This window comes from Oncorhynchus clarkii, chromosome 27 (genome assembly GCF_045791955.1).
Source record: "Oncorhynchus clarkii lewisi isolate Uvic-CL-2024 chromosome 27, UVic_Ocla_1.0, whole genome shotgun sequence".
NCBI classification, from domain to species: domain Eukaryota; kingdom Metazoa; phylum Chordata; class Actinopteri; order Salmoniformes; family Salmonidae; genus Oncorhynchus; species Oncorhynchus clarkii.
The window spans coordinates 23526661-23554550 of NC_092173.1; the positions used below are offsets into that span (position 1 = coordinate 23526661).

The 27890-nt window shown below is 44.3% G+C and overlaps 1 protein-coding gene across 2 annotated transcripts in view; it reads right to left on the bottom strand.

Annotated features, from left to right (window-relative positions):
* Positions 1–27890, bottom strand: part of LOC139385537 (protein Aster-B-like) — a 30237-nt gene that overhangs the window by 787 nt on the left and 1560 nt on the right. Inside the window, exons 2-19 of one of the 2 annotated variants that reach the window (XM_071130678.1) lie at positions 22990–23206; positions 20670–20690; positions 19496–19519; positions 17288–17308; positions 9487–9571; positions 9142–9245; positions 8874–8969; positions 8662–8742; positions 8426–8541; positions 6346–6532; positions 5918–6101; positions 5600–5746; positions 5218–5482; positions 5019–5122; positions 4694–4900; positions 4437–4527; positions 2447–2554; positions 532–652 (exon numbers count right to left, since the gene is read on the bottom strand). In XM_071130678.1, the coding sequence (XP_070986779.1) occupies positions 532–652; positions 2447–2554; positions 4437–4527; positions 4694–4900; positions 5019–5122; positions 5218–5482; positions 5600–5746; positions 5918–6101; positions 6346–6532; positions 8426–8541; positions 8662–8742; positions 8874–8969; positions 9142–9245; positions 9487–9571; positions 17288–17308; positions 19496–19519; positions 20670–20690; positions 22990–23206 (2179 nt within the window). Of the gene's footprint in view, positions 1–531; positions 653–2446; positions 2555–4436; positions 4528–4693; positions 4901–5018; positions 5123–5217; positions 5483–5599; positions 5747–5917; positions 6102–6345; positions 6533–8425; positions 8542–8661; positions 8743–8873; positions 8970–9141; positions 9246–9486; positions 9572–10792; positions 12141–17287; positions 17309–19495; positions 19520–20669; positions 20691–22989; positions 23207–27890 lie in introns of those variants that run through there. The other variant, XM_071130679.1, reaches the window with a different exon arrangement.

A 27890-nucleotide genomic window follows, 5' to 3' on the forward strand; every position in this document is an offset into this window, starting at 1 on the left:
TCTTATGAAAAATATATTTCACACTTTGAGACCCTGCACAAAAACCTAAAGAATTTCACACTTGGCATTGTGTTAATGCCTGTTACTGTATCTGTCTTCTGTGTTCCCTACCTGGTCTGATAGTACCACTGTTCCCTACCTGGTCTGATAGTACCACTGTTCCCTACCTGGTCTGATAGTACCACTGTTCCCTACCTGGTCTGATAGTACCACTGTTCCCTACCTGGTCTAATAGTACCACTGTTCCCTACCTGGTCTAATAGTACCACTGTTCCCTACCTGGTCTGATAGTACCACTGCTCCCTACCTGGTCTGATAGTACCACTGTTCCCTACATGGTCTAATAGTACCACTGTTCCCTAACTGGTCTAATAGTACCACTGTTCCCTACCGGGTCTAATAGTACCACTGTTCCCTAACTGGTCTAATAGTACCACTGTTCCCTAACTGGTCTAATAGTACCACTGTTCCCTACCTGGTCTAATAGTACCACTGTTCCCTACCTGGTCTAACAGTACTACTGTTCCCTACCTGGTCTAATAGTACCACGGAGGATTTGATGATCTCTCTCCACTTCTGCAGCTCAGCATCATGGTAATGCTGTTGGGACTTCAGGAGCTGGGCCCACTCCATTTGCGTCTGGGGCAGTTTACTAGACAGAAACACACACATACTGTCAAACACACCCAGATGCCACAGCCAAGAGCAACTCCAAGCTAATTGTTATGGGGCAATTCTGCAGCATAAGTGTTTTGTGATTGGGAAAACAGGCAAAGCCCATGTGGTTGTCAAGTAAAACTAAACAGACATATGCAGTCTGGGTTTGACTAAGTACACAGTCATATACAGTGAGCGAAAAAAGTATTTGATCCCCTGCTGATTTTGTACCTTTGCCTACTGACAAAGAAATGATCACTCTATCATTTTAATGGTAGGTTTATTTGAACAGTGAGAGACACAATAATAACAAAAAAATCCAGAAAAACGCATGTCAAAAATGCAATAAATTGATTTACATTTTAATGAGTGAAATAAGTATTTGACCCCTCTGCAAAACATGACTTAGTACTGGGGGCAAAACCCTTGTTGGCAATCACAGACGTTTCTTGTAGTTGGCCACCAAGTTTGCACACATCTCAGGAGGGATTTTGTCCCACTCCTCTTTGCAGATCTTCTCCAAGTCATTAAGGTTTCGAGGCTGACGTTTGGCAACTCGAACCTTCAGCTCCCTCCACAGATTTTCTATGGGATTAAGGTCTGGAGACTGGCTAGGCCACTCCAGGACCTCAATGTGCTTCTTCTTGAGCCACTCCTTTGTTGCCTTGGCCGTGTGTTTTGGGTCATTGTCATGCTGGAATACCCATCCACGACCCATTTTCAATGCCCTGGCTGAGGGAAGGAGGTTCTCACCCAAGATTTGACGGTACATGACCCCGTCCATCGTCCCTTTAATGCGGTGAAGTTGTCCTGTCCCCTTAGCAGAAAAACACCCCCAAAGCATAATGTTTCCACCTCCATGTTTGACGGTGGGGATGGTGTTCTTGGGGGTCATAGGCAGCATTCCTCCTCCTCCAAACACGGTGAGTTGAGTTGATGCCAAAGAGCTCCATTTTGGTCTCATCTGACCACAACACTTTTACCCAGTTTCTCTGAATCATTCAGATGTTTATTGGCAAACTTCAGACGGGCATGCATATGTGCTTTCTTGAGCAGGGGGACCTTGCGGGCGCAGCAGGATTTCAGTCCTTCATGGCGTAGTGTGTTACCAATTGTTTTCTTGGTGACTATGGTCCCAACTGCCTTGAGATCATTGACAAGATCCTCCCGTGTAGTTCTTGGCTGATTCCTCACCGTTCTCATGATCATTGCAACTCCACGAGTGAGATCTTGCATGGAGCATTAGGCCAAGAGAGATTGATAAGTTATTTTGTGTTTCTTCCATTTGCGAATAATCGCACCAACTGTTGTCACTTTCTCACCAAGCTGCTTGGCGATGGTCTTGTAGCCCATTCCAGCCTTGTGTAGGTCTACAATCTTGTCCCTGACATCCTTGGAGAGCTCTTTGGTCTTCTGTGGACAGGTTTATTTTATACAGGTAACAAGCTGAGATTAGGAGCACTCCCTTTAAGAGCTCATAAGACCTGTATAAAAGACACCTGGGAGCCAGAAATCCTTCTGATTGAGAGGGGGGTCAAATACTTATTTCCTTCATTGCAAATCAATTTAAAACATATTTGACATGCGTTTTTCTGGATTTTTGTTGTTGTTATTCTGTCTCTCACTGTTCAAATAAACCTACCATTAAAATTATAGACGGATAATTTCTTTGTCAGTGGGCAAACGTACAAAATCAGCAGGGGCTCAAATACCTTTTTCCCTCACTGTAAATTCTAGTATTATGTAGGCAATAGGCATAACACTAAAAACCTATAGATGGTTAGCGTACTTCTCATGTATCCGCAGCCCTTGCCAGGTGGTAAGAGGCTGTGCAGAATACTCCAGCATCCACAGCTTATAGAACAGCATCATGTTGAGCAACACCAGCAAAACCAGGCTGAGGGAGGAGAGGAAATCAGAAGAATGTAAGGGACAAAGGAAAGAAGATGAGTAATGAAAGATACAGAGGTGCCTTAGTCTGTATATTCAGCAGCATTTTCTGCAGTCAAGTGACTTAGTGGCGTCATGGGTGGAATGTCATTAATATTTGTAATAATTTCATAATTAATAAACCTTTTTTTATTTTCAATTCAGCCAAAAATCTGGTGTTTCTATGTCAAGCGGTTTTATTATTTCAGTCTTCTGTGACATACACTATATATGCAAAAGTATGTGGACACCCCTTCAAATGAGAGGATTTGGCTATTTCAGCCACACCAGGTGCTGACAGGTGTATAAAATCGAGCACAAAGCCATACAAACATTTGCTATAGAATGGCCTTACTTAAGAGATCAGTGACTTTCAACGTGGCACTGTCATAGGATGCCACCTTTCCAACAAGTCAGATGCTCAAATTTCTGCCCTGCTAAATGTGCCTCGGTCAACAGTAAGTGCTGCTATTGTAAGGTGGAAATGTCTAGGAGCAACAACGGCTCAGACGCAAAGTTGTAGGCCACACAAGCTCACAGAACGACACTGCCGAGTGCTGAAGCGAATAGCATGCAATAATCATCTATGTTCGGTTGCAACACTCACTACTGAGTTCCAAACTGTCTCTGGAAGCAACATTAGCGAAATAACTGTTCGTCGGGAGCTTCATGAAATGGGTTTCCATGGCAGAGCAGCCGCACACAAGCATAAGATCACCATGCGCAATGCCAAGCTGGATCTTTCCGCCATTGGACGCTGGAGCAGTGGAAACGCTTTCTCTGGAGTCTGGCAGTCTGACAGACAAATCTGTTTATGGCGGATGCCAGGAGAATGCTACCTGCCCCAATGCATACTGCCAGCTGTAAAGTTTGGAGGAGGAGGCATAATGGTCTAGGGCTGTTTTTCATGTTTCAGGATAGGCCCCTTAGTTCCATTGAATGACCTAGACCATTCTGTGTTTCCAACTTTGTGGCAACAGTTTTTTCCCCTGCACAAAGTGAGGTCCATACAGAAATGGTTTGTTGAGACTTGTGTGGAAAAACTTGACTGGCCTGTACAGAGCCCTGACCGTAACCCCACAAACACCTTTGGGATGAATTAGAATGCCGAATTCGAGCCAGGCCTAATCGCCCAACATCAGTGCCCGACCTCACCATTGCTCTTGTGGCTGAATGGAAGCAAGTCCCCGCAGCAATTTCCAACATCTAGTGGAAAGACTTCCCAGAAGAGTGGAGGCTGTTATGCAGCAAAGGGGGGACCAAATCCATAGTAATGCCCATGATTTTGGAATGAGATTTTTGACGAGCAGGTTTCCACATACCTTTGGTATAAAAGTGTGATATTGGGATGCAAACTCAGAATTGAAGACACTTCAACTCTATATCTGGCATGGTACAGGTGTCTTCGTTTTTGTAAGCCCATAACCATGTGTGTGAGGTGTATATTTTTGTTTCAAAGTACATTTGTTTAAGACTACCAAGAAACTCCCTGATTTAGCCCATTACAGTAAAAGGTTAATGAACCAGTTACAATGAGGGAGAAGTATGTTTCCTAGTCAGGGCTAAGTGGTTTATCATTAGACAGATGTACCTTAGACAGATCCTATGGCAAGCAATAAAAGGAGAGGAGAGGAGAGAGGAATCAAATTCAGAACACAAACAAAAACAAACAAATGTTTAACCCAGAGTCAGAGTTTTGCTAACTACTAAAGATTTTAAAGAGAGTTGAACTGAGACGACTACAAATGAAACTAGATGGATCTGAAAGTGAGTGTGTATACTGTATGTATGCGTGTGTGTGTGTATGTGTGTGTGTGTGTAGGAGTGTGTGTGAGATAGAGTGTACTCACACAAAGCTGATGATGAGCAGCAGTTTGGAGACACTGTAGAGGGCAATGCCTCCAGGGAGGTGCTCAGGCATGTGCCTGGTCTGAGTGGAACCTGAGGGGGGCAGACCAAACACAGACAGGGTCAACTTGATATATTTAACACAATATACATTTGTGAAAATGTATAAGAGTGTATGTAATGTATGTATGTACCTTATGAAAGTGTATAAGAATGAACAGTGTATAACAGTATTAAAAGTGTCCCCCTGCCATCTGACCTGTCACGCCCACATGTTTGATGCGGTGGATGACCTCGTCGTCGGTTGGCGTGGTGACAGGGCTGAGGAGGGCGTCGCCCAGGTGCTGGCTCCGTAATTGGACCAGTGGTCTTTTCCTCCGCCTCACAGACGTCTTCACCACCTTGACCTTGGGAGAGGGCCGGGCCGACTCCAACACCACATCCTCCACCTTCGACAGCTCCAACTCTGACAGGGCACACAGAAGCAGTTTTTACTTTCACACATTAGGATGGTTTACGGTCATCATATTAAATGTTGCTGAACATTTGGTGTGACAGACTTAACAGCTGGTTGAGGAACTTACCAAGATGGCGGAAGTTCTCATCCAGCCCGCTCCAGAAGTTCTTCTCGATGAAGCCCTTCACTAATCCCCATGGCTGTTTTCTGTAACGCAGCTCAGTGGACACCCTATTGACAAGACAGGCAGTGTTTCTAAATGAAGTTCTAATAGTTTCAAGAGCCACATGTTATTCCAACAGCTGCTATGATAAGGCCCTCCTCACCTTAAACGGCACTTGTTCTTGGCCACCCGTGTCAGCATGTAACGGTTGAGCGTGTAGAAGTAGTCGTGGTAGGGCACGTCGTGTGTGATGACCTCAGCATCGATGATGTAGCACTCACTCTCATGGCTAGCCTTGTACAGTGTCTGGGTCTCTGTGACAGTGGCTGTCTTGGGGGCCAGCGGGTTGGACAGGGAGATGGTGTACATGATCTCTCTCGTCTGGTTCCCCGCTGCGTCGTCCTTCTTCCAGGAGTGAAACACTATATCTGTGTGGCGTTATATGTATACACATTCTATCACTACATTGTCACAAGACAACACCAATGGAAGAGCCAATAATGTGATGCTGACACTAACGCCAACAAACAGAATGTCTGACTAACCAGAGAACCTGCGCTGCTCCATGAAGTCGGTCATAAACTGGGATTCTGTGAAGAGGATGTCGTACATCTTGTCCACACTGAACTTGTAAACCTCATCGATGTACTGTCTCCCTTTAAGGTCATCGTGGAAGGCCTGCACTTCCCCTGCTGGAGAGCCATAAAGGGGAAACACACTTTAGATTTAAGTGCATTTGGGGACATAATATCATATGGTGACAATAATACCAAAACTTAATGACATCACAGAAGAGCCCGTTTCAAGCAATATACAGTATATATGCAGAAAATCTGTTAATGGACGGAAGATTGAAATCGCACCCTCGTCGTGGGTCTCTGAGGAGTCGCTGAGTTCGGTGGGGATGTCTTCATTGTCGTTGAAGTCTAGGGAGGTTGAGGGCACCAGGCCGCTGGCCTCCGCTAGCCTCTGCTCCAGCACCAGGGGCAAGGTCAGCAGCTCCCCGTTAGGGAGGCAGTCGATGTATTCGTCTGGAGGGAGGTCAAACTAGGACACAGAGGAGGAGGGGGTCAGTCACTAGAAATACACTGTAGGATACTACAGTACATAGTTATGAGTAGGATGGTATGTGTTCATTTTTTTTATGTTAATTCAGTTCTGGTGATCAAATTATAGAAAACATTCTGTTGAGTTAACTGTATTCCCCATATGCAGGCTATAGGCAGAATAACAAATGCATTTCCCCTCCATCAAAACAAATCACAAAACAGTAATTGATTTAACCTCTGACCTCTATTATGTCGCTGAGACTCACAGAGAGGGGCTCGCTGCTGATGGTTGAGCTGATGGTGCTGTTGGTGATGATGCATTTCTTGTGTATGGATGGTGGGCTGCCCTCGTGCTTGGCCTCGGCACTGCTCTTAGACAAGTTGTCATTACTTATCTCATTCTCCTCGTTAGGAATCTCCTCACAGAATCTACACCACCATCGTAGGGGAACAGGACCCAGCTGGAGGTTAGGGTTATGAGTTCTGGAGTATTGCTTTTACATGATAATGGACAGAGGGCTGAGAGGGATGTGAAGCAGGGCTGAGAGGGGTATGTGTGTGTGTGTTTGTGTGTTAGTGTTTGTGTGTGAGTGTGTACAGTTGAAGTCGGAAGTTTACATACACCTTAGCCAAATAGATTTAAACTCAGTTTTTCACAATTCCTGACATTTAATGCTAGTAAGAATTCCCTGTCTTAGGTCAGTTAGGATCACCACTTTATTTTAAGAATGCGAAATGTCAGAATAATAGTAGAGAGAATGATTTATTTTGGCTTTTATTTCTTTCATCACATTCCCAGTGGGTCAGAAGTTGACATACACTCAATAAGTATTTGGTAGCATTGCCTTCAAATTGTTTAACTGTCAAACATTTCAGGTAGCCTTCCCCAAGCTTCCCAGAATAAGTTGGGTAGATTTTGGCCCATTCCTCCTGACAGAGCTGGTGTAACTGAGTCAGGTTTGTAGGCCTCCTTGCTCGCACATGCTTTTTCAGTTCTGCCCACAAATTTTCTATAGGATTGAGGTCAGTACTTTGTGATGGCCACACCAATACCTTGTCTTTGTTGTCCTTAAGCCATTTTGCCACAACTTTGGAAGAATGCTTGGGGTCATTGTCCATTTGGATGACCATTTGCGACCAAGCTTTAACTTCCTGACTGATGTCTTGAGATGTTGCTTCAATATATCCACATAATTGTCCTACCTCATGATGCCATCTATTTTGTGAAGTGCACCAGTCCCTCCTGCAGCAAAGCATCACCACAACATGATGTTGCCACCCCCGTGCTTCACGGTTGGGATGGTGTTCTTAGGCTTGCAAGCCTCCCCCTTTTCCCTGCAAACATAACAATGGTAATTATGGCCAAACGGTTCTATTTCTGTTTCATCAGACCAGAGGACATTTCTCCAAAAAGTACGATCTTTGTCCCCACGTTCAGTTGCAAACCGTAGTCTCACTTTTTTATGGCGGTTTTGGGGCAGTGGCGTCTTCCTTGCTGAGCGGCCTTTCAGGTTGTTGATATAGGACTCATTTTAGTGTGGATATAGATACTTTTGTACCTGTTTCCTCCAGCATCTTCACAAGGTCCTTTGCTGTTGTTCTGGGATTGATTTTCACTTTTCGCACCAAAGTACGTTCATCTCTAGGAGACAGAACGTGTCTCCTTCCTGAGCGGTATGACGGCTGCGTGGTCCCATGGTGTTTATACTTGCATACTATTGTTTGTACAGATGAACATGGTACCTTCAGGCGTTTGGTAATTGCTCCCAAGGATGAACCAGACTTGTGGAGGTCTACAATTAATTTTCTGAGGTCTTGGCTGATTTCTTTTGATTTTCCCATGACATGTTATGCCTTGAAATACATCCACAGGTACACCTCCAATTGACTCAAATCATGTCAATTAGCCTATCAGAAGCGTCTAAAGCCATGACATCATTTTCTGGAATTTTCCAAGCTGTTTAAAAGTACAGTCAACTTACTGTATGTAAGACTTCTGACCCACTGGAATTGTGATACAGTGAATTATAAGTGAAATAATCTGTCTGTAAACAATTGTTGGAAAAATGACTTGTGTCATGCACAAAGTAGATGTCCTAACCGACTTGTCAAAACTATAGTTTGTTCACAAGAAATTTGTGGAGTTCTTGAAAAATGAGTTTTAATGACTCCAACCTAAGTGTATGTAAACTTCTGACTTCAACTGCACTTCAGTAATGAGGCCAGCCTCTCATAACAACCCGCTGCAGATCAAGGGCGTCTTAATCAACGATGGTAATTGAAGAGGCAGTGTTTATCTGTAGCCTTGGAAACCACACCCACCCCATGGTGTTGAAGTCGTCGTCAGGGGGAACATAGTCCTCGTCGTCACTGGTCAGGCCAAGCTCGTTGCCATAACACTGATGGACAAAGTGCCATAGCTCTTTGGGGCACAGGGGCTAGAGCACAGGGTTAGAGACGACACTCAGAACGGCAGAGACTTGGATTCAATGGAAAAGAAAAGTATCAATATACTGAACATCTATTTATGATGAGGTTAATTGAGGTTGCTTGCTTACTTTGTCCAACAGTGCATTCTGCCATAATCTGAACATCATCATGTAGGTCCTGTCCCGCGCTCCAAATGAGGTGAGAAAGTGCTGTGGGGAGAGAATTAAAATAATGAGTTTGTATCAGTTCAAAAAATATGCTTTGAAATGAGGCTGAGGAGAAGGTTTGAGCCTCCTTTCAGTCAGTGAATGCCGAAGATCCAGTCCCTGTCCTGTCTTACCTTGTCACCGTCTGTGGACACCTGGATGGCGTTGGGGATGAGGCGGGCTGTCTTCTCCTTTGTCATGGTGCAGATGTCCTTCAGCCTCACCGTCAGCTGCACACACATGCAAAAAAATATATCTGTTGAACAATACTGAAATATCTACTGTGCTGCAAACCATAGAAATACAATCAATTACATTTCAATACTGTAAACACACCAACACCAGAGACATATAGATAAGATCAAAAGAACAGAAAGCCCCAGGCAGAGGCCCAGTGCATACCAGCGTTTCCCAGCGGAAGATGTTGCTATAAAAACAGATCCAGTTTTCTGAGAGGTAGAGTCGGCCCTGCAGGAGGATGTCTCGTTGCAGGGCGCAGGAGTAATCTGCCAGCAGAGGTCAAAGGTCAGAGCCCAGGAAGAATACATAATCTACCCATCAGGGTCAGGGTTAATTCTATTTCAATATAGTCAATTCAGAAGATGAATGACCTAAATTGATAGTTTAAATGGAATTGACTCCAACCAGCCAACGCTAACTTGACCAAAACCAAGCTGATGTCCTATATCCACCATATCAATGACCTAATTGGCCTTAGTGGCCTAGCACTTTGTGTTAGTAACTCACCCACGATGAGTCGCTCTGTGTCCGGTAGCTGCTTGAAGAGCTTCCTGAAGTCCTCATTACGCTGTTTATATGTGGGGCTCAACACCTGGAGAGACGGACAGCAACAATGGTAACCTCTTAGAGAGGGACGACTCACACATACATTCCTGAACACACACTCTCTCGCTCACATACACACACTGGACTACATTTAAAACCAGACTTGATACCAAGCACGATCCCCTCTTGACATTCTGCCACTTCAGGACATCCAATAAGCATGCTTTTGATTATCATGAGCATTCCTAATGTGAGTCACATTCCCAAGACAACAATATACGGTAACATCAATGTACTGTATGAACACACACAATGGTGCTTTTGTGCAGCAACAGTTTATATGTAGGACAGAGGGAGACAAAGACACACATCAAACCTGCTACGTTAGCAAACCCTTATAGCTATAGTTTATCTTATAAAACCTAGTCTGGTTGGTTGTTGGTTTAGGTCATGAGAAGAAATGTTAAATTCTCACACAAAGGAATTCATTCTCTCTTGTTACATTCTCAGGCATTTGGGTAAATCTTATCTTGGGCCTGGATTCAGAGGACAGGCTTGTTTAAAGAGGGAAGTATTGCTGTGACCCACAGCCAGACGCCTTCTGAGTGTGAGTGCAGGGGTGAGTGCTCTATGTGTCTAAGTCAGATGCTGTCTTTGAGTAGGAACAGCTTCAGGAAACAATGCCTGCCAATACAGTAACCAAAGACATCCCTTCAGGGGAAAAACCTCTCCCTGCTTCAATCTTGAAGGAAAACAACAGACTGTTCACATTAACATCATGTAGGTTCAATACTCATATAACAACAACAGCCCAGAATGGATAGAAATTATCTGTTTCTGTTAAGCTATGAATGAAAACCAGTGGTGCCTGTCAAGAAAACTTGATAAATTCGAGAACTTTGAAGACTGGAATTATGTATTACGCGCCAGACATTTTTACTGTCTAGAAATGTTCACAGAAAGTACTCTCTATAACTGCCTAAAATATCAAGAGTATTAGAGCCTCCCTTTCACAACAAATGCCTGTCTATGCCCCTTAAACTGCAGCCTTCTTACTTTGTCTAGGGAAAGGGTGAATGCATACTATGGGAATGCAAATAGCTACTGACTTCCTTTAATTTGCCTGGCAAAATATAATTGGGTCAGGGAACCACCGAGTTATGCTCTTGGCACAGGTACAGTACAAAAACCATCCAAACCTTCTCCCCCTCTTCCCTCCCCGGCGCTCCCCCTCCTGGCATCAGCTCTCTGGGGGTCAGTAACTTACTGCAGGGACCTCCTCTGACTCCAAGTCCTGGTCTGGGGGGTCCGAGGCGGCCCAGTCCCACTCCCACCCAAACTCTTCCTGGGCCGGATCCTGTGGGAGCCACCCAGCCAGGGCTTCATCCAGCTCCAGCACTGCCTCCCAGTCCGACGGCAGTCCCCTGTGAGCCTCCATACACTACCCTCAGACACACAGACGGACCTAAACCCTGTGGGGTGCTCAGAACGGTGGATTTCAATGCTGGTGATCCAGTGGTCCAGGTCTGCTGCAGACAAACAGACAGAGCTGTTGTGTGTCCAGTGGCTGTGGCTTGGAGACTGCTGTGATTGAACCCGGTATGGGTGCTACTTCCTTTCAGTGTGAAAGCTGGACCCGGCTGACTGCTGCCACATGAGTCCAGTTGTTTCTCCTTCAGCCGTTGACCCTCTAGTAATCCTGGCCACAAGTATTTTATTATAATAGCAGCTCTGGCAGGTGCGGTCAGGGGGTGTAATGCTGTCCAGATCCAGACGCCTCAGAGCGCCTTGGTGAACGCAGCTCAGACACACCAGCAGCGAAAGCAAAGAAATATTCTTGGTAAAGAGAAAAACAGAGTGAAAGACAGAGAAAGAGAGATAGTTTCCTAACTGGAAAGCGGTGCAGTCCCGTCTCACTGGCTGACAAGGTGATTGAGTTACAGATGTGCACACAACCTTCAGTGAGGAAAAACAAGTCCATTAATCTTGAGTGGTGCGGCATGGAGTCTCATGCCAAGACTTGCGGCTCAGTCTAATGCAGTTGGAGCAGTGTAGCTCTGAGAGTATGCCCCCTGTCGTTGTCCTTGACCATTCAGGTATAAGAGAGCAATAACACAGGAGGGTTAACACATTTAGAGGTGTTACTATCACTAAAACCCCCCTGGAACCCTGTGGCCTACTTCCCTACTCTCTGTCCCCCACAACTCTCCCCTAAGGTCAGTAATGCAGTCCTGAAACCAGATCCCTGTCAGTCACTACGACCAGACTAGACAAACAGGCACAGAGATTGGTTCTCATCTGACTATGAGCTGGGCAAATCAACCTATCAGCACAGTGGTGAGAGGTTGACACAATGATCAAATACATCAGCAACAAAACAAACACTGTGGCTTCAATTGGCATGCCATTAGGCTCACTTGTGATTGGTTACATCTGTGCACCGGAATTCAGAAACAAATTCCACACCTTTCCTGCTTACGCAATTTCCACAACCCCACTCAACATCTAGCCAAATCAGTGAGAAGAAATAAGCGCCAGGAAACTGAACGGGAATCAAAATAATCCTCAGCACACTGTTGAAAACAGTTCAGATCATTCACAGATCCCTCTCAGACGTGAACAGCCTTCATTCACCCCGTTGAAAATGCCTCTGCATCCCGTGAACAACGTTTCTTCAGACGTTTGCGACCTGGGCCCACTGTCATCAAAAACTGCATTCAGGATGTCAGATAACCGACTAGTATCTGAATTCAACGTTTTTCCAAGAGCTTTTCCCAAAAATGAAAATGAAGATTAAAGCAAATGCAGAAGCTATTGATTCGACTATCTCCGTTCTTCTCCAGGTGACAATGTGACAAGTCCTAAGACAGTGTAGCTGCCAGGTGATGATGGGGATATAGACAGTCCCTGAGGTTTTAGTTAACCATTAACCTGCTAGGTAAACAGTGAGAGATGTCGGAGACAGGTACAGTCAACCAGGGTGGGGCCCCATTATTTTAAAGGGGCTGTTAAATATCCATTCCCATAAACAATGAGGCCAGTCTCTCACCCCACTGACAGTAGGTTGCTACAAACCACTCTGGAGAGGACTGGCCAGGAAGGTGTATGCCTATGTGTATTTGATTGCATGTGTGTGAGGACTATCTGAAACACACTATTCCTTGACACTTTCCCTGCCAATGGTGTGTTGATGGTGGGAGGGTGGTGGAACCAGATGTGGGAACAGCTCAGCAGAGAGGGGCTGTCTGGTTTAGAAACACAGCCAAGCCAGGATCTCTGACGATTCACCCTGTCCTGTATCATACACACTGCTTGCTTTTCTTGACAATTCAAACAAGCACCCCGGCTCCCTACATTGTAAACATTGTAAAAATAACCAGTGTGGATTTATGTAAAGTTTTCTGAAGAGTGGTGAGCCTTTCATGTGTTAGGAGATACAGCTCTACAGTGGTATCCTTGTTGTGAGAATCTACCTCAGAGTAAACATGGCAGCCTCTTGCTCACCTTCTCCTGCTCTTTCCTCTCTCACTCTTTCTCTCTCGTGCAGAGGGATGAACTCTAGAATGTTTAGACCTGAGAGTAGATATTTCACCTCACAAAACTCTTGGAGAAAAGCAGTCTCTTAAACCTGCCACTTAACTGTCGATACTATGAGCCACTTTACTTGGTGTCTGGCAGACATTGATTTCCTTGTTAATACCTCAACTGCCTGCGTAGGTCCTGTACAATTGCCATGAAAGCATTGCAACAGAGTCATTAGGAAGGTTGATATGGCAGGGTGCCTGTTGTGTGTCTCTACTGGGCTCAGACCTCATATCAGGACGGTTGTGATGTAATCACAGTAGGTTCAGTGCCATGGGAGAACATCATTGCCATGTAGAGAAACACAGTGACTGTGACATGACCTACCACATAGCCTACCATACCCTCAGGTAAAGCACTGCATCGGACACATACCAATGGTCCAGAACAGAGGTTAGGCATAATTACATAGTTAGTGTTAGTTAATGTTTCTGGGAGCAGATTGGTATTATGATGTATTCGTTTAGTAATGGTAGAACAGGAGAGAAATGAAGTTAAGTAGCTAGAGGAGAGTATCAGAAAGCATTAGATGTTGACCATAATTCTTCTTAACATTCTGGAGAATCTCCATTTCAAGTTTCACTAAGCAACAATGCCAAACTATACCCAATGTGGCCATAATGACAAAACGAGCACATTTGAAGAGTTGGGAGGACTGGAACATGCTAACCAGTCCCATGCTCCATTCCCCTGTCATTCAAGGCATTCAGGGCTGCTCCAGACACTGACCATGGTCCGTGGGTTTAGTATGATACACTGAGCAGACTTGTTACGACCTGGGGTGTATTCATTAGTCGCAGACCGTTGCAAAAAGTTTAGCCTGTTGCAAAAATGGAAATGGTTTACCATTTACTCTAGGAACCAAACGGAGTGAAACAGGGAGAGATATACCTGAATTTGTCCAATAGAAACTCTCGTTTTCATGGCAAAACATTTTTTCCCCCCGTTTGGAGTAAACAGTTTCCGTTGCTGAAATTTTCGCAGCAGACCAAACATTTCGCAATGGCCTCCGACTAATGAATACACCCATTGCGTCACCACCATCACAGCTCTGAGTAGCCTATAGTCCCTCTGCATATTGTGGCTTTGCTCTCAGGTGGAAACAACATACTGATGAATGAGGGATGAGGAGAAGACTAGTGGAAAGAGAGACCAGTCAAGCAATACAAGAAGAAGGACTAAGCAGAAAGATATTTGAAAAATTGCACAAGAGTACAAGTCATGCTTACTCTCAGGATGTGTTGTCTTTCATGCTGGGGAGAGAAGGTACATTTATAGACACAAATAACAACAAAAGAAAGGAATAAAACAACAGAAACAAAGGAAAATAAAATGGAGTCCCACAGAGACACCATAAGAGAAACCATGGCTTTATAGTAACACCATGTCAGGGTATCAAACCACTTCTCACAGATGGCCAACTGAGCCATCAAGTAGATTTACTTGGCTGTTTCAGAAGAAGAATCATAACGAAAGGAATTAATTATAGCCCCATTAAAATGTAGCAACCTTGTCTCTTAGTACACTGGCCGACAACCTTGTGTTAAGTCAGGACCTCTTGGTGTAATGGTCTTGGTGTTGGACTGAGATCACTGGTTCAGGCTGTCACCATACTTTCGCTACAACATGCTTCTGTCTGTCAAACATTCATCTATGAATCACATCTGTAGTAAGGTATGGGAGTTGCAACAAAATGGTGCAAAGCATTACATTTTTCTTAATCCTCAGTCATTTTTCTTATTAATTCAGCATGCCATCACACTGTAACACTAGACGCCTAGAACTGTAAATCCCACTGGTTAGCGTCCTGGGTAAGCCTGAGCTCCATATGAAAGTGACCTTAGGAATATACCCTCGTGTGATTCTAATCAGGGTCTAGAATCCTTAACCTCACACAATCGAAAGCACGTGCGCACCCACCCACAAACCCACACACACACCTCATATATATATTTTTTATTTTTTTATTTTTACAATTGCTAGGACCCATTTCTCAATACTTAGGTCACTTTTTTTTAACTCTTCAAACAGTGAGCACAACAGCAGTCTATGTGGGCTAAACTGTGGATCATGTTTCATTGCTTTGGCACAAAATGCATTCAATGACTACATCTTTCAAATATCATGAATTCTCACTCAGACACAATCACCACCAAAACTCTATGTACCTACAAGCCAATTTGCTCATGTTGCAACTGTTAAACTTAAGTTCAAAACAAAACATAACACAAAATTGAGTAAGACAGCAATTTGCTACATTTCTACAGTAATACCATATTGAAATATATTCCAAATGTAAAATATGAAATACTATCAAAACAATAAGACCAACCTCAGCTGATTCCCATTGTAGCTGAACACCTACCCAGGAGTTAGTCTTTCAATTTCATTACCATCTATACAAAAGGGGACATCTTAGGAACAATGCTGTACTGCAATGTAAACATGGACCCAGCCAGAGATAAAGAAGTGGCTGACAGAGGAAGAAGAGTGGCTGGGAGAGGGAGAGGTGTACATATGATGGTGGAAGAAGACTGAGAGGAAGACCAAGAGCTGTAGTCTCAGATGAGATTAGGGCTACTATAATTGATCATGTAATAAATGATGGTCTATCAATGAGAGAGGCAGGTCTGAGAGTGCAGCCAAATCAGCAATGTTCAACAGTGGCATCTATTGTGAGAAATTTCTGGCAAAACAACAGGTAAGATGTGTATTCTGCAAGGGCATCTGACTGAACTGCACATTACAGAAGTAAATTGAGCAAAGTCTCCAAACCCACTTGTGTGTCATTGTTTTTGTATTTCTGCTTAGGACCCAACGGTTACCTCCTACAGGCGGGAGAGGTAGATTTTCACTGCTGTGCAAGAAACTGGAATCGTTGATATGGTCATCAGAAACAATGGCATACAACTCACAGAGATTGTTTGCAGACAACATTACATTTAGAAATATTCACAATGTAAGCATAACTATTTCTAGAGTCCTGAAACAACATCAAGTCAGGATGAAGAAGTTGTCCCCTTTGAGAGGAACTCTGGACGAGTCAAGCAACTCAGGAACCAATATGTCCATGTAAGATGACTACAAAATACAGAACTGGTTTTGAACAAAACCAAACAGGGCAGAGGCACACAATGGCATGTTTTTAGGTATAATGTAAACTACCATAATAGCCTCACTGTTATGTTGCCTTGTGGATTTATTTAAGAGAGTCATGGAGATTGAAGCCAGGCAAACACCCCACATATTCATCATTGTGGATGAGGCTGGTTTCAACTTGGCCAAAACACGGCGTTGAGGAAGGAATGTGGGAAAAGAGCCACAGTGGATGTCCCAGGCCAGAGGGGTGACAACATCACAATGTGTGCAGCAATATCCTCTGATGGATTGCTGTTACACAAACCGCTAATTGGGCCATACAACACCGAGCGTCTCATTTCATTCCTGGATGACCTCTATGGAAGGGTTGTACCAGGTGAGGAAAGGGTTGCAGTGAGTCGAACGGCCAACGTTTGTAATTGTACGGGACAGTGTGACATTTCACCACTCCCATACAGTCAGAGTGGTTTGCAGCCCATCCCAGGATGGTGTCACTTTTCCCCCCACCTTACTCTCCATTCCTCAACCCCATAGAGGAATTGTTTTCCTCATGGAGGTGGAAGGTTTATGACCACCATTCACATGATCAAATGTCCCTCCTGGACGCAATGAATGCTGGATGCCTACAAATTCTTGTATTTTGGAATCTCTCAATGCCAAAAAATGGCATAAAACATATTGAAGCATATTGCATCATGTCTGATTCATTCCTGTAACATATACTGCAGTGAATTCTAAACAGTAGAGAGGTGTCATTCTTGTTTTGTAAAGACATTTTTACAAAAGAAAACATTGTGTATTGCTACCTGTTGTTAGTGTTTTTTAGGTCATTGTTTTATGAGTGACAAAGTGTGCTTATTGGGTGACAAACTTTGCTAGTGTTATGGAATAATTAGTTGATTTGAGACATGTATGAAGTGTTTTGGTAGCATTGGATGTGAAATGAACTGCTCTGCCAAGCTGAAAGTTGGTTAGGAGAACCGTGTGAAGAGTTTTGAAAAAATGACCTAAGTATTGAGAACTGGGTCCTAGCGATTGTAAAAAACTGTAACAAAAAGTGTAAGAAGAGGATGAAACTTACGTTGTACCAGCTCTGGCTCTTCTGTAGACAGCGAGGAGCGACGCAGAGTGGAGAGAACAAAGACAATTGTAAGTCAATGAGACAAGAACACAACAACACTTGGCCACAGGGCTCTATATCATAAACACATAGAGGCCGGGGGATGATAAAAACAGACAGTGGGTATTTATAGAAGGTGTAAATGTCAACCTTTGTGTGGGCACCTCCTACCATAAACACAGGCCTCTGATATCCAACAGAGTTATATCCCTTTGAGCTTGTCACATATTTTAGCTGGCCTTTTCATTGATTTCTGGGCCTCACAAATGTTAATTTACATGGTTATTTGCTAAGCAGATGGTGGATTGGGGTTGGGTGTGGTACAATATGTTCAACTTTGTTTCTAAGTGTTTATTTATTAATGATTTAGAGTTGCTTCTAACTGCTTGTGTTATGGAGGTGAATTGTGTACTGCTGTGTGTTGTATATTTTCTAACAGCAGAGGGCAGTATACACACGGTTATTGGAAGCACCATAACAACAGTGTTTATTCTAACCATAACTCACCTGCTTCTGTTTTATGGGGCTATAAAGAGAGTGTAATATGTCTCAGCATTGTGATCAGAGAGGGATTCATGCTAGGGACCATCCAGTGGGTGGAGAAAGGGCAGGATAATCAACCATGATTTTAGTGGTTTTTAAATGTGACAGCTTCCTCTTGATGCCATTAAAACATAAATAATAATAAACTTAACCAGGCAATAACAAAATATGTGGTTTGTAATTTCAGCGAAAACATACAAGAGGCATACATACTGGTGCGAGACTACTATTGTAAATCAATCCTTTGGAGATGTGAATGTAGATCATGTTCAAATATTTCCGCTATCAGATAAGCGTGTAGCGTTTCCTGTCTGAGAGTTGTGAGGCCCCAGTCATGTCCCTGGACTCTGGGCTCTGACGTGGACAGGGATAATCTCCTCTGAAGGTGAAAGAGGCATGAGAGAGAAGATTTAAGCTTTAAGGTGTCTGCAAAGTGTGTGTGTGTATGCCATTGTGCAAGTGTTTTGGAGTTTGTTTAATTGCATGTTTGTAAGTGCATCTTTATAGCCTACACGTGTGTAATTTGCATGAGTGTCTAAATCAAATGTTTGCCTCCCCCACGAAGCACATTTGTGTCTGGGTAAGTGTGTCAGCTGCACTAAGAAGCAGGTTAACACCCACTGATTAAGTGGACCGCGTAACAGAGAGAGCTTGTGTACGGTAGTAGTGTCTTGGTCTGGATTCCCCTGAGGATCAGAAAGACCTGGAACGACTAACTACTTTACACATCCCAACCAACCAACCGGACCAAACCAGAACTGACCAGCGCTAGCTATTACCCAGACAAACCTATCAGGTATAACCCCCATATCGTCAAACAACACTAGAACAACAATCTAGTTCTGAGGAACAGAATTGAGCAGGCCTGATCCACCCAGTACAACAGGCCTAAAGAAAAACCTGAACTAAACATTCCTGTGGCCAAGAAGACCCAGACAGAACTGACTCAGTTATTCAGATTTAAAAAGATGAATGTCCTCAGGTGATTGACCATGGTTATTATTATTATTTATTCATTATTATTATTAATTGTTAAACTTTTAGAGGGCTTTTCATTACAATCTCAAAGTGCTTTCAGCAACAACAATATTATATATTATTTGAAATGTTTACGTTTGAGTCATTTAGCAGACGCTCTTATCCAGAGATTTACAGTAGGGAGTGCATACATTTTCATACTTTTTTGTACTGGTCCCCCGTGGGAATCGAACCCACAACCAACTGCTACATTCCACAATCCCACAACTACTAAAACCCACAACCATGCCCTACCAACTGAGATCTTATATCAACATTTTGATATATAACATTGTACAAAAGGAGTGACTTCTATTTCCTCAGAAACAATCATGACTTGACTTCAGTACATCTTACTGGTGAGACTCTTGGCAAGGCTAGAGCACAGCAGTGTTTGTATTGGTGGTCCAACTAACAGGTCTTCAGCAGAGAGAACACTTTAAGGAGGGAGAAGAGAGAGGAGAGGAAGAAGTTCTGGTCTGAGAGGAGGCAGAGACAGCTAGGGGCGATGACTGACATCACACATTTACAGAGGAGGGGAAGAGGAGGTCACTGGTCAAATCGGACTAGGGGGTTAAAGGGCAAATGAAAGCAAAAGGGAATGCTTACTTTAATCAGGTTTAGTCTGTTATACTGAAAGGAAATTAATGAGAAAATGAAGAGTTAACCAGCATGAAGGAAAGAGCTGAACAACAATAGGGGAACAGGCTTGGGTTTTTATTTGCAAGTGTACTAACAGTACTAGGCCACCGCACTAAACGATCCAAGAAACACTATTGTACTATCTAACTCTGCTTTCATGATGTGTCCATGTCTCAGTGTTTTGGTCTGAGATAGGTCATGCTGAGTCTCTATGTACTCTCGCTTTAGTGCTGCTCACTGTTTATGGTTCCATAAACAGCCTCATTGATTGGTGACAGTGGGAGACTGAGCAAAGTCGTCAGCGGCCAGTCAGTTAGTTAGTGTGGGACCACCGGCCCAGGTCGTCTACAGAGAGGAGCCCCTCTCTCTCCCCGCCTGCCTGTGTGTTATCTGGATTGCATTAGACTAGGGTGACAGAGCTCACGTTGCCTGGGCAACTGCACAAAGTGCCTGGGTCATGTGACTCCTGCTGACCACGGGCCAGGGGCTCATGTGGGGCCAGAGAGGGCTGGCACTCGGCCACACCATGGGCCTGAGGGGTGATGTCATCGACTGGGCGTGCTGTGAAATGGGCTGGACACTGCCTGAACACCAACTCAACTGACTGAATGTCACTTGGCTCCCATTAACATCACCCTGTCTGCCTGTCTCATAGTCCGTGACAAAGCTGAATGCAGCCGATTGCAGAGAATGTGCTGACGTGCATCAAGGGGTCCTTACTAACTAACCCATGACACACGGACTCTGCTGCTGTCTTGCCTGAGGAGAGGAGCGGTGTATTCTGGGCTTGTGGTGCGAGGCAGAGAAAAGGAGCTTCTGATGTAGAAAGCTCTAGTCTCAGGATTGATCAGAAATTAATGTCACACAGGAGTGGAAAGGGATGCAGAAGGAATTTTACAGTGCCCCCCCCACCCCCGAAACGTGTCTGAAAGCCAGCAGTCCGGCAGGGAGGAAGATGAGAGGAAGGGCGGCAGGGAGGTAGAGGGGGGTAGAGGAAAAGGTCATAGCAACATGGGTGCCATCTGGAGTGTGTTCAGATGGAAGATGTGGGTGGAGGGGGGGGCACACGACAGCTCACAAGACACGGAGGTGAGGTGGGGGTGGGGTGGCAGTGTAAAGAACAGAAAAGAGTAATGCTTACTTTGGAATGTCGCTTGTGAGACTAGCATGCATCAGGAGAAGAACAAAGAAATCAGAAACCAAAAAACTGCAAGATACAACAGCTGAAAGAACCAAAAAAAGAGTTGAAAACAGTCAGTTTCAGATCACAGACATTTCATATGGCGGCAGTGAAAGTAAGAGAAAGCAAGCACTCTTTGTCAAGAAGAAAAAAGGATGAGAGAAGAGGAGAACACAATGACAACAAAAGCAACAGGCGTCTGACACCACAAGGACTGGGGAGCACTGTGAGCAGTGAGTGAAGGGGAAAACGGATGAGAAGTGAGAGAGCCGTGACTGCCAACTACCACTCTCCTTATCACTTCACAACAACAAGATATTCAGAGGAAATGACTAAATATATCACCCAATATTATCATGTTCATGTCTTGCTTGAGATGTAAGCCTAGTTACCCACAGTCAAAGCTCCTGTCCTTCCCTCTGCTACCTTACTCTTCAGTTCATACGCTGATGAACGAGAAGCGAGACTACAGCCTCTTGACCTGCCTACTACCCTGTGTCAGAACGAGCCTTGCAGAGTTGAGATAGTTACAGTTAATGACTGAGTGCTGCGATGGAGATGGCTGACTGAGCGCCCTGCCTGTGATTATTACAATGCCGCTCTGACAGGACCAGGGGATGGAGGGAGGGAAAGAGGGATGGAGGGAGGGGGGAGAGAGGGAAGGAGGGAAAAAGGGATTGAGGGATGGAGGGAGGGAGGGAGGGAAAGAGGGATGGAGGGAGGGGGGGAGAGAGGGATGGAGGGAAAAGGGGATTGAGGGATGGAGGGAGGGAGGGAGGGAAAGAGGGATGGAGGGGGGGAGAGAGGGAAGGAGGGAAAAAGGGATTGAGGGATGGAGGGAGGGAGGGAAAGAGGGATGGAGGGAGAGAGGGATGGAGGGAAAAAGGGATTGAGGGAGGTGATAGGGGAAGAATAGGGTGGATGTGTGGTATAAGCGTCTTTGCTGATGATAATGGGTCCTTATCTACAATTGATGTGCTGAGGGTCTCGTTACTTAGTCTATGATTGGCCATTTGTACCAGAGTGACAGTTGGATCTGACCTATAGTTTGATGATGGGAGTTGGACATTACCTTATCAGAGACAAAGCACTGTGTATCAGGAGTACATTGTACATCTGTAAATTGGAGCTACACGAGGATGGCATGTTTGATTTAGTATGGTGTGCCGATGCCGAGGTATGATGGGGTAAAATCAATTTGAAATGGCAAATAAAAAGCTGAATAAACCATGTCATTTCACAAGATATCACTATATCTCAACTCCTTCTTGTTGACTATTTCTTATAGAACATGTTTTATGGAATGCAAGTAGACAAAATACTTTCCTGGAAACATCTGTAGGTTATCAAGACATTACGTCACGGGTACAAATGAATCCCCCTGTATCACCTCACCAGATAAATGTTGATTTCAGATTGTACTGGAAGAGGTGTTCAGTGAGGATACAGATATCTTGCTGAACTGAAGTGATAGGCCAGGCTGACATGATTTATTTGTGAGTTATGAATGCACTGTGTGTTGAACAAGTCATATTGAACTACACTGTTGAAGGTACTATTTGAGACTATGATCCTGATCTGTATTGTAGTGCGATTGTTGGAAAGAGGACTTTGATCTTGCACTGTGCTGTACTGTGATTGGTAAAATAGGACTATGATCCTGTACTGTGCTGTACTGTGATTGGTAAAATAGGACTATGATCCTGTACTGTGCTGTACTGTGATTGGTAAAATAGGACTATGATCCTGTACTGTACTGTGATTGGTAAAATAGGACTATGATCCTGTACTGTGATTGGTAGAATAGGACTATGATCCTGTATTGTACTGTAGTGTGACTGTTGGAAAGAGGACTATGATCCTGTACTGTACTGTACTGTACTGTGATTGGTGGAGGTGGACTATGATCCTGTATTGTGCTGTACTGTGATTGGTGGAAAGAGGACTATGATCCTGTACTATGCTGTGATTGGTGGAGGTGGACTATAATCCTGTACTGTACTATACTGTGACTGGTAAAATAGGACTATGATCCTGTACTGTACTGTACTGTACTGTGATTGGTTGAGGTGGACTATGATCCTGTATTGTGCTGTACTGTGATTGGTGGAAAGAGGACTATGATTCTGTACTGTACTGTGATTGGTAGAGGTGGACTATGATCCTGTACTGTAGAGTGATTGGTGGAGGAGGACTATGATCCTGTACTGTGCTGTACTGTGATTGGTAGAAAGAGGAGAGCCCTGAGACAGAGATGGTCCACCTGCGCAATGAGGCTCACCTTGGAGTTCTTGCCCCCGCTGCGGGCGGACTGCAGAGAGTAGGTTCGCTGTACCACTTGCTCGGGGGTGGAGGGGGACTTGTCAGAGTGGTCAGAGTGGCCCTTCTCCACCATGTTCTCACCAGGCTCCAGGCTCTGGGGCGTGGGCGAGCGTGAGCGTTTAGGATGCAAGACGGGCGAGCAAGCGGGCGTGCTCCTGTTGGAGTTACTGGCAGTGCTGGGGGTGAGAAAGAGACAGAGAGAGGGAGAGAGATTATTAATTATACTTCTTAATTACAGTTGTGCTTTGGCAAAGTGGGTGGGGTTATATCCTGCCTGTTTGGCCCTGTCCGGGGGTATCGTCGGACGGGGTCACAGTGTCCCCCGACCCACCCTTGTCTCAGTCTCCAGTATCTATGTTGCAATAGTCTATGTACTGGGGGGCTAGGGTCAGTCTGTTATATCTGGTGTAATTATCCTGTCTTATCTGGTGTCCTGTGTGAATTTAAGTATGCTCGTCGTGCTGCTTCTCCAGATTCAACTGTTCTGTCTGCGGCTAGGGAACCCTGACCTGTTCACCGGTCGTGCTATCTTGTCCTGGACCAGCTGTTTTCGACTCTCTCTCTCTCTCTCTATCGCACCTGCTGTCTCGACCTCTGAATGCTCAGCTATGAAAAGCCAACTGACATTTACTCCTGAAGTACTGACCTGTTGCTCTCTCTACAACCACTGTGATTATTATTTGACCCTGCTGGTCAGCTATGAACGTTTGAACATCTTGAAGAACAATCTGGCCTAAATGGCCATGTACTATTATAATCTCCACCCGGCACAGCCAGAAGAGGACTGGCCACCCCTCAGAGCCTGGTTCCTTTCTAGGTTACTTCCTAGGTTCTGGCCTTTCTAGGGAGTTTTTCCTAGCCACGGTGCTTCTACATCTGTATTGCTTGCTGTTCGGGATTTTAGGCTGGGTTTCTGTACAGCACTTTGAGATATCAGCTGATGTAAGAAGGGCTTTATAAATTCATTTGATTAATTGATTGATCATGAAAACACATATTCTGCACTGTTTGTGAATGTAGGGCCGGAGCAAAACCCATGACAAAAAATAACAGACATTACATTAATAACACTGAGGAACTAATTGTAGAACTCTTCAGTTAATTTAAATACCTTATTGAAATGTAAGCCATGTAAATTATGTGAATGTATTACCGTCCCACAGGCAATGCTAGGCCTACTAGAGTAACATGCAAAGACTGAGGCCCATGCTTCCATTCATCCCCAGAGTGAGTAATCACGTTACATCACGGCAAATAGTCTTGAACGCCACCCACTAACACAGTTAATAACAACAGCAGCTAGCCCACAAAACCCAGAGACCAATAACAACAACAGCAGCAGCTAGCAGCAGAGAAAATAGCATGGTCAAAAACAGATCACATACTCTACCTCACTCATGAAGATTAGTGAAAACCATGCGTCAGATAATGGATATCATATCCTACTGCTGCTTATTGAGATGTATGAACAACAAACTGCATCTTTAAAGAGCCAGGAGAAACCTTCCCCCGGGTTGTACGTGGAAATACACACTGAAAAAGGATCATGTGAAAATATAGAATTATACTTAAATCCTCCTGACATTGACATTTAAACCTTTATCGGATAGCTTTTCTGCAATCCCATTTTCATGCTTTTCTAACTAATCTGGACAGATGAGAAGTCCATGAGCAGAGACTAAGAGTAACAGGGACAGTTAAGCAGCATGGTTATTATAATGTTGATATTCAGTTGAGTTATGGTGCAATCTCTCTCTCTCTCTCTCTCTCTCTCTCTCTCTCTCTCTCTCTCTCATCTTCCGCCAACTCCAGCCTGCCCAATGGTCTCTGCTTCTGACTCAGTCAAACTCACCTGCCTATGTTATAGATGAATGGATAGAGGTAGAGAAACATGCAGCACTAATATAAGAGGAGGAGAGGACTGGAGAGGAGGAGAGGAAGATTAGAGGAGTGGAGCGAGGGCTGCTTCCCTTCCTGAACCACAGGTTAACCTGTTTATTATGTTCCGCCTCTGAGACCAGCCTGCACAGGCAACATCCCAAATGGCACCCTATTCCCTTTATAATGCACTGCTTTTGGTCAACGGTAGTGCACTCCATAAGGAACTGGGTGCCATTCCGGATGCATCCACAGAATCCCATGGAGGCTCTGTCTGCAGCCAGGATGGGCACTACTCACAATGAAGACGGAGGTATCAAAAGGCCTAGCTGTCAGTGATCTGTGTGGCTGGGCGCCGGACAGCCCCGGTTACTTGACGTGGCGTTATGCAAACCCATTAAGTCATGGCCAGCCAATGGTGTATGTACCTCAAAGAAAAGAAGTGAAGCAATTATACCATTCTACTGTTTCAAAGAAGCCTTGCATGCAGCATAGACTAAATCATAGTGAATAGTACTGGTGGCCGCTGTCTGCCTGTCTGCATGGATACATACCAGGTGCACTGTGCTCTGCAGTACCCAGAGCTGATCTCTCATCTAACTAATGGATCATCAGCTCTGATAGAGTACATTGTGGTTACAAACAAATTATGTGGTGTTATGTGATAAGCAAACGTGTGTTTGTGTTTGTGTAGAGTACATACTGTATGTACTGCAGGTTTTTGGAGAACTGACTGTATGCACACGTACCTATTGCATAATACTTCAACATACAATCATAGACAATGATGATTCAGCATATGTTTGAGCATTTGTGAGTACAGGCGTATGTATCTGTATACAATGTGTATGTACTGGTATATGTCAATGTATGCATGTAAAACTGCACAAGATGTATATGAAATGTCTCACAAGCTGCCCTCATAATATGTAGTGTTGTGGTATCAGTGAATAATGCAGTGAGCTGGTACAAAGCAGAGGACACTGCTATTTCTCCTGCATGTTAATCAGTGTCTGAACCCAGAGTCTGTCTGAGATACACACACATTATGCAGGCACACACCACGCACACACACGCACGCACTGCAGCAGCACACACATAAACAGAAGTATGCACGTACATACTCACAGGACGCAGATGTACCTGGGCGGACATTGACGCAGACACTGACACACATGCACACAAGTACACACAGAACAGTTCTCATATGCCAGTGGGCTGTGTGAGCTGCATCATTTTCCATGTCACATCCTGGGTCAGTTACTAATGGTCTCACTCACTTGGGTTTCATCAGATCCACAGAACCAGACAGAGTTAAGATCTGAGCTGAGCACACACCGTACTAGAACTACCCAGTCAGATATCTGCCAGTCATCATCATCATCACCTTTGCCTATGGGTTTATAACCCCATTATGGCCAGTCCACTCCATAAGTGTAATGGCCTTGACTGACCACAGGGTCATAATGATCACAGGCCCTGACACCTGCTGTCAGCTCTGTTATCTGTCATCTGATTGGATAGAAGCCTATATACCCGTCTTTGAAAATATTCATTATGAACCTAAGCCGACTAATATTGCACACCCAGAGAGCCTAAACGCATTGAAGGCGTTTTAGATTATTTATGTTTTTAGAACAGTGCAGACAGTTATCATGAGCGTTCAGAGTTGGATCACACGTCAATCAACATTATAAAGGCAGCCAATAACAGCCCATAAATCCTCAGCATATAAATGGAGGTTTGATCAGCTCATTCCCAGTAGTGTGTGTCTTTGCTCATTAGACAAGACCAGGTACACATGCTGCTAACATGTACAGTCAGACAAGAGAGTCATAGGCTTAGCCAGATGAAATCAAATGTTATTTGTCACATGCTTTGTAAACATCAGGTGTAGACTAACAGTGAAACGTGTAATTACGAGCCCTTCCCAGCGATGCAGAAAATATAAAATACACATACTACAATGGGTTACTTTATGAACCAAACGTAACGTGTGTGACAGACCATTACACATTCCTGTCAAGTTAATTGTCTCTCGTTTGTTCAGCACGAGAGGAGAGGACAGATGCATGGGCGGTAAAAATGGCACCCTACTGTAGAACAATAGAGACAGCTGTTTCTGGATGTTGGCCTATACCTGAAGCTGACCCAGAACAATAACACAAAACATTAAAGTAGCAGCACCATTTGTATACAATGACAAACATTTATGACACACTTTCCAATACAACAACACTACATACTGGGTGAAGGAGTGTAATGGGTTGAAATGAGTGAGCATAGAATCCCTTTATTACCATGGGAACCCGTTGCATGTCATGGTAGGGGAATGCTCCATACACCACCCCCTCCACTCCATGAAATGCCTTGTGTGGACATGTGGTGGATGTGGTTATAGTGACTCGTAAGAGAAAAAGATGTGGTTCTTATGACTAGTGAGTGACAATGCATGGTGAATTGTGGATAAAACCGCTAAAAATCCTTACCGGCTCCTCGCTCACACAATGAAGTACAACAAAGCACCTTCTATATGAATATTGCTATAGCAACTGGGACTAGAGAGAATGTCTTTAAATATTCATAATATGCTTCTATATATAACCTACTGGGCAGAGACAGGCCTTCTGTCGAGCTTGGCCTTTTAACTTGGAATAAGGGATTTGGAGAGGGAGTGAGAAACAACACTATCATGGCTGACTTTGATTGAGGACTGGGTAGAACTGGGTAACCAGCAACTTTTCCCCTGCTACATTAGTATAATACTCAATGTGCCATCTAATGACACCATTTGCATACTGTTTTGAAGCCTGGCCTCAGAACCATACAACACCTTATTTCTGAACACCTCCAATAAGTATAATATCTACTAATGTTCTAGTTACTTTAGACAGAAACAAAAGTTGGGATGTTGGTTGGGGAGAATGGATGAGCGTATACTGCAACCGTCTAGCAATCCAAAGGTTCAAGTCGCGTCAGCGA